The sequence below is a fragment of the Psittacula echo genome, assembly GCF_963264785.1.
Source record: "Psittacula echo genome assembly, chromosome: 5".
NCBI classification, from domain to species: Eukaryota; Metazoa; Chordata; class Aves; order Psittaciformes; family Psittacidae; genus Psittacula; species Psittacula echo.
The window spans coordinates 32,965,382-32,974,609 of NC_137739.1; the positions used below are offsets into that span (position 1 = coordinate 32,965,382).

Here is a 9,228-nt window from a genome sequence, read left to right on the forward strand (position 1 = left end):
GGAAGCAAGCAGTTCAGGTAAAGTGCTGACAGTAGCACTTCATTCTTAAAAATATTAAACACTGACAATTTCTTTATTTTCTGTCGTGACTTGTGTCCCATCACTATACCTGTTCATGTCAGACGCACGACGACATTGTATGCAGGAGTTAATCAGAGAAACATGTTTTCCATCAGTTTGAGGGAAAGTCTGCAGTAAGTTGAATCCAGGTGGCTGTACAGAACTGTAGGTCTTGAAAGCTGCATTTATATCCCCTGTAACAGTGCTAAGTTATCTTAATCTTTTGAGAAAACCAAAGTTTTTGGTTTTGACCAAAACCAAAATGATTACTCTTGACTGGTAATAGCACTATTCAAAAGAAATGGAAAGGTAATATTTAAGAATAATAATAAAAAAAGGCTGTTAATATTTGTGTTACTTGCGGCTAGGAAGCGATGACCTCTTTGGTGGAACTTGCGGGACTGAGAGGGTTGGAAAACAGCCATTTCTTGATGTACCTCTTTCTTGTAGAGAGGAAATCATGGTTGTGCTGAAGATTTCATCTTTCCTTGCTGTTTATGCCTTGGTGGTGTGCCAGATGGATAGCTTCCAGGCAGCCCCAGTCAGGTAAGAAGCTGGTCCTGCCGCTGTATCTGAATGGTATGAAAATACTTAATGTTCTTTAGAGACGTAGGAGGGGTATAGACTTCAGTGAAGGAGAGAGCTGGCTTCTTTGACATTTTTGACACTGTGGCTTTTTTATCACATATATAAAATTTCTGATGCTGTGCATGAGGGTGCTTTCCATATTCACACCCGTGAAAGGCACTGTCAATGACATGCAGTACTGCGTGACAAACCCCTCTATCCTGTGTGTGGTTCTCTGCAGCAGACCGGGTTTTATTCACCCTGTTTTGTTTGCCTCTGCTTAGACCTGGCTTGGAGTCTGTAACAGATCGAGTGATGCTCAGCGATTACGAAGCTCGGAGATTATTAAATGCACTGGTGAAAGAGTTCATACAAATGACAGCAGAAGAGCTGGAGCAAGCCTCTGAAGGGAACAGGTAAGGACTGCAGTCCTGAGGCAGGAGAAGGGCAGTGGAGAATGTTATCTGGTTTGTATTTAGCAAGAGCCATCTGAGCAGATGCTCTGCAGGTCAGGATTTTTTTTCTTTTTTTGGGGTTGGGGTAGTCACCTAACTGGTGAAGGATGGTACTGCAGAGACATCCTAATGGTATCAGGAGAATGGCTTCCACCAAGTTAACCTGTGTCTGTCTGTCTTTTACAACTGATAGTGGAGAGCGATTTGAGCTTGAATGAGGGGGTTATGTTAAAATATGACAGCAAAAGGTACGTCTTCCTAGTGGGAGTACTAGGGGCCATTCAGTCACTCTTGGATTCTCTGTCATGAAAGTGCATGCTGTCGTAAGGCATGGTAAGTCCCTGGCAGGGGGGACGTGTTCCTCCCAATGCACGCAGCGCCACTCTCCCCTGTAGACCAAAGGCATGCAAGAGCATTTGCATTATCCTAACAGGATTTGTATTGCCAAGCATGATGGTGATGTATGAGAGGCTGAACAGCATGCTGAATGCATGGGAAGTAAAATTGGCCTCTGACTGTGAGCATCCAAAAAGCTAATGAACTTGTTTTTCAACAAAGTAGAATTCATTGAAAGACAGTGGTTTTTCTTCTGACTGCATTTGTATGAACTTTCCTTGCATGGAATGTGATGTGGAGGGTTTATTTTTTGTTTTTATTTTAAGTTTACTAACTGTATGTATGTATTTCTCTAGGGAAGAAATGCATGAATGTGCATGTTTGAGGTTTCTCTTCGTTTGGGCATGTTTTTTTTTCCCCTGCAGCCTGGATAGACCCATTTCCAAACGCTGTGCCAGTCTGAGTACTTGCGTGCTGGGCAAACTATCCCAAGAACTGCACAAATTGCAAACTTATCCTCGTACTGACGTCGGGGCTGGAACTCCTGGCAAGAAACGAAATGTGCTGAGTGACGTGGAACACGAACACTATGCAAAATATGGGGAACCCCTGGGAGACAACTAGACATGCTTATTTCTCACCTTCTCCCTTTTTTTAACCTGATGCATGTGGATCTAACTTTGATTGCTAACTTTGCTATGTTCTTTTGATTCTGTTTTCGACAGAGAATGTTTGAGATGGACCTAATGTTAGGAAGACAGGGAATGTAACATGCATACCAAGCTAAGGGGAAAAAATTAATAAAAATGAACAGCACTTCCTTGACATTTCAAATTATTTTCTTAGACCCTGATTAAAAGAAAATAATCTAAACAAGGCTTTTCATTTCTGGCGGCTAAATGTACAAGTAGGCTCTTCTTTTGTGCTTGCCCATGCATTTGTTCAATAAACCTATTTTTCTATAAGGATTAGATCTGCTTGGTTTAATAAGTTGTTTTAGAATGTGAGTTGTCTAGGTAAGGCTAGAAAAAACATACAAGTTCTTGTTTAAGTGCTTAAGAGAGGCAATGCTACTAATTCTGGACAATCTGGAAGAACTTAGAAATTGAAATTATGCACATACATTCATAGGTTCTAATGTAATCAGGCATGCATGTAGTACTGTTAGTAAGGATCCTGAGAAGTACAGGAATCAGGAAAGGCTCATACAGATTTGTTCAAGCAAACTAGAAATGTAAACCTGTTTAAAACTGGGTACTGAACATTTCCAGGTAAGAATTTTGTGTTGTTTCCCTTTTTCCTTCTTACTTTACAATAGGTCTTTACACTAGTATAATTTAAACTTGGGTATTTTTATAGTATTTTTATCAATATCAATTTAGGTGAATCATAAGTTAAGAGACAAAATCAGATTTATTTACAGTTCTTCTGTTGCAGCACTGAATTTATCTTTTAATCAGCGGCCTGTTCCAAAAAATTGGCATTGATATTAGGAACAGTATTTGTTGTTAACATTAACAAACTGTCATTTAATGCTTATCTGAGAAGAGGCTAGTTGGTTTAGTAGAAAATTATTCAAGCACTGTGAAATGCTGTAGTAGACAGGTCAAACTCCAGGAAAGAGGGGTTCTCAGATTCCCTGGGAACATGGGAAAAAGTATATTTATGCGTGGTTCAGCTCTGGAAGGAGCTGGTCAATTCTGTACAGCACTACCAGAGTCACTGATGCAGTTCCTGTGATGCTAGGGTTTCAGGTGTTTCCTGGCTACCATGTAGCATAGGTATTGAAGCGAGACATTAAAGATCAGTGCCTGCTACGGTCCTTCAGCAGCACTACAAGCAAAGCACAGACCTGAGCTTTTGGAGGAAATGGGGATTGGTTAAATGGTCCAAACCTGGACCTCTTCAGCACCTCTCTGTTGGTCATGATGGAGGCAGGCAAGGGCTCAGGTGTTGCTGAAAATCTGGCTTGGCTTAGTCTTCAGCCCAGTTGCCCAAGAAAGGAAGAGCTCAGCCACCTTTTGTAAACTGAGCCTGACACTTAGAAAAGCATAAAGGTGCATGTTTTAGGGTTTGTAAGCTGCTCAAACAAAAGGTACCAGTGCCTGCTGCACAGCAAGCCTGCTTTTTCATCTGTAGAAGAATCTTTCATAGGCATAGCACCCCTTACTGATATTTCATTGTGTGTTGGGTAGACATTTCGGGAGCTAACTCATTTTCCTTTTGAAAAGCAGTGTAACAGCACAGAAGAGGGCATGCAACACAGCAACCTGTGTGACCCACCGCCTGGCAGACTTTCTGAGCAGGTCAGGAGGAGTGGGCAAGACCAACTTTGTACCAACCAACGTGGGATCCAAGGCCTTTGGCAGGCGAAGAAGAAGCATTCAAATATAGGAAGCTGAATGTTAACATGGATACGGTAAATACATTGCAATAAACAGAATCTGCAGTGCAGGCAACCTGTGGTATTATGGGAATTTTAGTTTTCCTGGATGAATAACAGACCTATGGTGATAATCTCTGAGAAAGCTGGGCAAGTAACAGCACAGAAAAGATGGTGCAAATATAACAGTAGTGTGTTTAGACTGTGAAGAGCTTTTGTAGACATTCTGCTTAGATAATTAGCTGCACAGTGCATTAACTAAAGGCAGCAGTTTGGTTAGAACTATTTGCTTTATTTTACTGTAACATTTCACTATCAACTTACCAGTAACTCTGGTTTTCTTTCTTTCAGATTGCCATGAAAACTGAAAATTTGACTTTAATTTCTAATGAAAGCGACTCCTCTCCATAAATCAAGAAAGACAAAAATAAGATTAATTTTGCATCCTAATATTGAAAATGTTTAATTTATTACAAATGAAAACAACTTCTGTTATGTATAGTACAAGAGAATCTAGTTATTAAAGTTAAATTATTGTATATTCTTTTTATATGCAACTCTATTTCAAATAAAATGTGACGGCATCTATTATTTATTTATCTTCCAGCTTATGTGATCCATGCTACTTATCCTGGCACTACAGCCACAACTCGGGGATTATACTAAAACTGCTGCCTGGCAAGGCATATGTGTTATACAGTGTGCTGTGCCTTGATGTAAAAACACTGAAATAACATGATTGTACAGTATGTTTAAAAAAAAGAAAAAAAGAAAAGAGCAACACTTCAATATTGTATCATTTGTGAATTTACGTGAAATTAAAAAAAGTATTTTAGATACACTTGCATTGAGAAACTGATTTTTCATTTGAACACGCTTATGGAAACACTTGGCACTAAACCAGGATCATGGCAGATCAGGTGGCCCATTGATCTGCTACAGTCCTTTTTGGTATAAATACTAGCATTTGATTCAGAAGTTCAGAACAGGCAGACTAGCTGTCTTTTATATGTATATTCATAAACCTGTAGCTCAAAAACCCCCAAAAGACACCACTTAGTAAGACTTTTGCTAGAAAAATAAGAAGTCACAGTTACATTTAATAAAACCATAGAGACAAATGTCATCATGTGGGGTTTGAGACTAGATGTCTTTATACAGAATGCGTTCAGATGAACCTTAGATTTTTGCCTAAGGTCAAACAGATGAATTAAAAAGGAAGAGAAAAAGGAGGTATGGAAATGTACGTTTCTTTTAAGCAATTCTGAGGCAGTGTCTATTTAGGGATCAGGGATAATTAATTAGAGTGAGTGGGGAAGAGGATAGCTGGCAGCAATCCATGAACTTCTAAGTGGTGCTACCAACTTCCTCCTTAAAGCTGCTGCTGTTTCAGTTTAGTAGCTGAGTCAGATATTTGTTTGGATTTGTTTTGTGCTCCACAGCCGGACCCAAAAATCTGCTTCATCAGTTCAGATGAAGATCACCTCACAGTGCAAAGTAGAGGTTAAGGCTCTCATGATATCTCTGTCTGTCCCTGCTGCAGGTGTAATAGCAAAAATAGAAGCATGCTTAACCAGATGCAGACATAGCCAGTAAGGCTGTCCAGTGGTGATGCTTCTATACCATTCACAGCTATGGGTTTACTCCTTGGGGAACATTTCAGCCCTGGTAAGTCAGTGTACAAAGCAGACTTTGTAGAAGATATAAACTGGTTCAGAAGGAGAAGTTCCAGTGCCTTTATGGGCAAAGGAGAGATGTTCAGACCTGGCTTGCAAATCTGAGGTTGCACAGAGATAGTCTAGCGCTTTTTTCCCTTTTCCTCTGAAGTCTCTGGGATTGGCTGCAACTGGGTTTCCTATACTCTCATGGTGAACCGCTGCCATCTGCCTAATCTGGTTGGGTTAGACTCAACTGCCAATTTTGAAGCCCAGAAGCACTTTTTGCCAGGTTTCAGAAATTTTCCCCCCTGTTCCTTTGCACAGTGGGGGTCATATGCTGAGGTCGCTAGGCTATCTCAGTAACAACTTTCCCTGTCATTGTGAAGTGTCTGGCCACAGGTGGCTGGTTGTCTCTTTTGTACCCTACTACAGCACCCAACCGCTTAATCTTCCTCAAGATAAAATGCCTAAGCAGAGTTAGTGGGATGAATACTTGCAATTTAAGGTTCATATTCAATAAGAAGCTAGAAAATGTTCATGGACCTTTTCTGTCTTTAAAGTCTAAATGGTCAGGCAAGTTATTAACACCTGAGGTTACTTCATGTAGTTGTACGATAGCCATAGCATCCATTTCTTCTTGTCTGGTTTTTGTCCTGCTTCGATTCTCCTTCAGGAGGAGTGGGGGAAGAAGGGGGGCAGCGAACAAGCAGCTGCGAGACTCTGAGTTGCTGGCTCAGTGACCACAACACTTCTGAAAGCTATTAGTCCTTTTCAGTTTAACAAAGTCATGCATTTTTTCTGTCATGCAAAGGGATTTCTTTAGACTAATGATCTACACCAGATCACAAACCTAAGATTTAAATGAGATTCTAGGTACCTTGGTGCTGGTTTTTACATTGTCCTGGTTGGAGGAAGGCTGGATACATGTTTTTTTGTTTTGCTTGAGTTTTTTTGTGTTTTCTTTTTTTTTTTTTTTTCCTTTTTTCCCCCTTAGGAAGAAATAGTTACTTTCATATCCTGAGATCCAGCTGTATCTTCTGTGTCTTTTCTCATTAAGGTCTCCAGCAGCACAGCAATGCCATACCCTCACCAAATAAATATGCCTCCAAAGGACAGAGGGCCATAGCACTATGAAAGCAAGGGCAAATAGGAAAAAAGGTGAGGACCTATACATCCTTTTCCATGATGTGAAGAGATAGCAACCCTGCACCACAAAACTGTGTTGCTCAGAGCCTTAGGAGAAGCAGATTATTACTGAAACAAGACAAAGCTAGAGATGCAAACACTAATATTTTATTATTTTATTTTATATTTTTCAATTTTATGGCAGTGAACATAATAAGAGGAATTGCAGAGCCACTGGAAACTTGTCAATTTCTTTGGCTGACTGTGAACAAGTGGAAGAAATTGCTTCCATTTTTTAAAAGTGCTGTTCTTAATAATATTAGCCAAACTTGTCGGCTCTTAAATAAACCCCAAACTTCTACCCCAGGAGTAAATATATTTTGGAATTAGCTTTTAATAAGGGGAAGTATGGTTTCTAGTGTACTTAACTTTTCACTATAATTACATTGCCATTCTAAGCATGCTGAAAGCTAGCAGAAAATACATTGTTGGTGCAGTATGTGTGAGTGGCATCAAACCCAAGTTAATATTCAGTTAGCCAAAACAATACAGATCAGTCATGTACAAGTTTTTATCTTGTTTACAAGGCAGCATCATCATGACCATAGTTTTGATGTTTTTTGATGTTTGTCAGTGTGTGTTTTCTTTAATGATTAGTTGTGGGGGGTTTGTTTTTTTTTTTTTAGCTGTGTGCAAATGAAGACTTTGGGAATGTACATTGGAGAAATTTACAAGGACAAAATATCTGAGGATAATTTGTAGACTGTCTTCGTGTCATTATAGAGTTTTGGGGCTTTAATTTTGCAGATTAGTTTATAGTGGTTTGGTTTTCCAGTACAAGTATGAATAAGTTCTGTGTGTGCCCAGCAAGGGTTATGAATTTTGCCCAGGCCTCTGCTCTGAGCTAAAGGGAAGTAAAAAAGCACCATCTTGTGGCCAGTGAATAAGCACAGTGAGGACATACAGGGATCCCTCCCGGGTGAGGTATTTACCCATCTGCTTCTGCAGTACCCAGTGGGTGCAGCCTTCATCTGGGCATGGGGTGGGTGAGCAGGGATGGCCACTTGGGCTGATACCATGAGGCAAATTCACCTGCTTTCCTGCAGGAGCAGGCTGTGGGGATGGGGACACGCAGGAGGGTGTCGTGGGCTTCCCAGGGTGTCACGGGCCCCCAGAGCCACTGTGCAGGGCCATGGCACCACATGGGATATTGGACTGGCTGGTGTGGTACCAGGCGATGGATAACAGGCATGCTAAGCTAATACCAACACAGGCACCCACGGATCTTTGCAGCTGCCAAAACAGAGATGCGGGAGCTGTTCAGCTGTGTGCTTTTTGCTGAGGGGGCAGCAATCGAGTTTTTGGTTCAGGATCATCCACCAAGACATCACTGCGTGTATCGAAAGAACATAATTTTGAAATAACCCAAGTGGACTCTCACTGTGGCTCTCTCCAGATAGTTAGATCCTTTTTTTCTCCTTCTGTTAGCAGGATTTAGTTCATTTTCCTGAAAGCTTCCATTATCTGCAGTGTGAGAAAGGAGCAGTGCTAATGCTATTGCTTCTGACGCTGAACACTGCCAAAAGCAACTTCTTGCAGGCAGTAGTAAATTTTGGTATCGGTTATCTAATCCAGCGTTGTCACGTCTAAATAGCAGATTGAACGTCTCTGCAAGGTGAGGAGTTTAAAACATGCTGGAGACTTTGGATCTGTGCATTTTTCTAGACTGAACTATCTCAGAACAGGTGAATGCTTGTTAGAGATGAACTGGGCATTCCAAGCCTGATTTTGTCCCTGTTGAGTTCTGGCAACTTTGTGCCAAGCTCGTCATGCTCACTGCTTCTGGCAATCAGGCGCATGCTGCCTTGGCTGCTGGGCCTGCATAGCGTATGCATTTGCTGCCTCTTTACTGTTCTAAAAGGCACCACATTCTTGCTCTGTTCTGCACAGAATTGTTCTTTTTTTTTTTCCTTCTTTTTCTCTTCTCCAGAGAATAAATAATTCCCATTTCTAAATGATGCCAAATGTCACAATACTTTTTCTAGGAGATTTTAAGTCTGTCCTTGCCGTAATAACAGTTGTTGTAACCTTTTCCTTTCTTTCTGTTCTTGGCTTTATGACAATTCCTGTTTTCACCAATTGCTGTTTTGGCTGCGATTGAGGTAAGATCCCAGCTAACTTACTACTGTCACCTCCACAGAAGCAGATGTTGCCTTTAAAATTCTGAATGTGTATCTCTGGGTAGGCTTCCCCTTCCCCCAGTGTATGAGAAAATACAGGTCTTACTTAATACTTCATTACACTGATATTGGCTGTTCACACAAGATGATTACACTTTTGCTGGTTTGGCTTTTCTATTTACTTTTGTTGTGTCACATTTCTTCTTCTTTTCAATGCCTTTTCCTAATAGCCTCTTGTCACATTAGCACGAGGTAATTTGACACTGCATTAATCTATTCAGTGTCCATGAACTACAGCATATATGAAAGAAATCCACTTGATTTTCCAATTACTCTTTGAGGGTCTACTAGCCAGACTTCTCCATACACAAGTTGTGGTTGTCTGTAGGTGCCAGTCATGTAGGGTGGAGACACAGGTACAACGATCTTGAGTAACCCCTACCAAGGTTGTCTTAAGTAACTTC

General features: G+C 40.8%; 1 protein-coding gene across 3 annotated transcripts; it reads left to right on the forward strand.

The window, feature by feature from the left end:
- Nucleotides 1-514: 514 nt before the first annotated feature.
- CALCB (calcitonin related polypeptide beta) lies at nt 515-3,812 on the forward strand (the record flags this gene model as incomplete). Of its 3 annotated transcripts, none has more annotated exons than XM_080619904.1 (3): nt 515-606; nt 912-1,043; nt 3,650-3,812. In XM_080619904.1, the coding sequence occupies 3 exons, from the start codon at nt 521-523 to the stop codon at nt 3,810-3,812; spliced, it is 381 nt and encodes a 126-aa protein (XP_080476030.1). The 3 variants fall into 3 exon arrangements, with proteins under 3 accessions (XP_080476030.1, XP_080476031.1, XP_080476029.1); XM_080619905.1 differs by lacking the exon at nt 3,650-3,812 and adding an exon at nt 1,844-2,528; XM_080619903.1 differs by having other exon boundaries at nt 521-606; nt 3,653-3,812.
- Between the last annotated feature and the right edge of the window lie 5,416 nt (nt 3,813-9,228).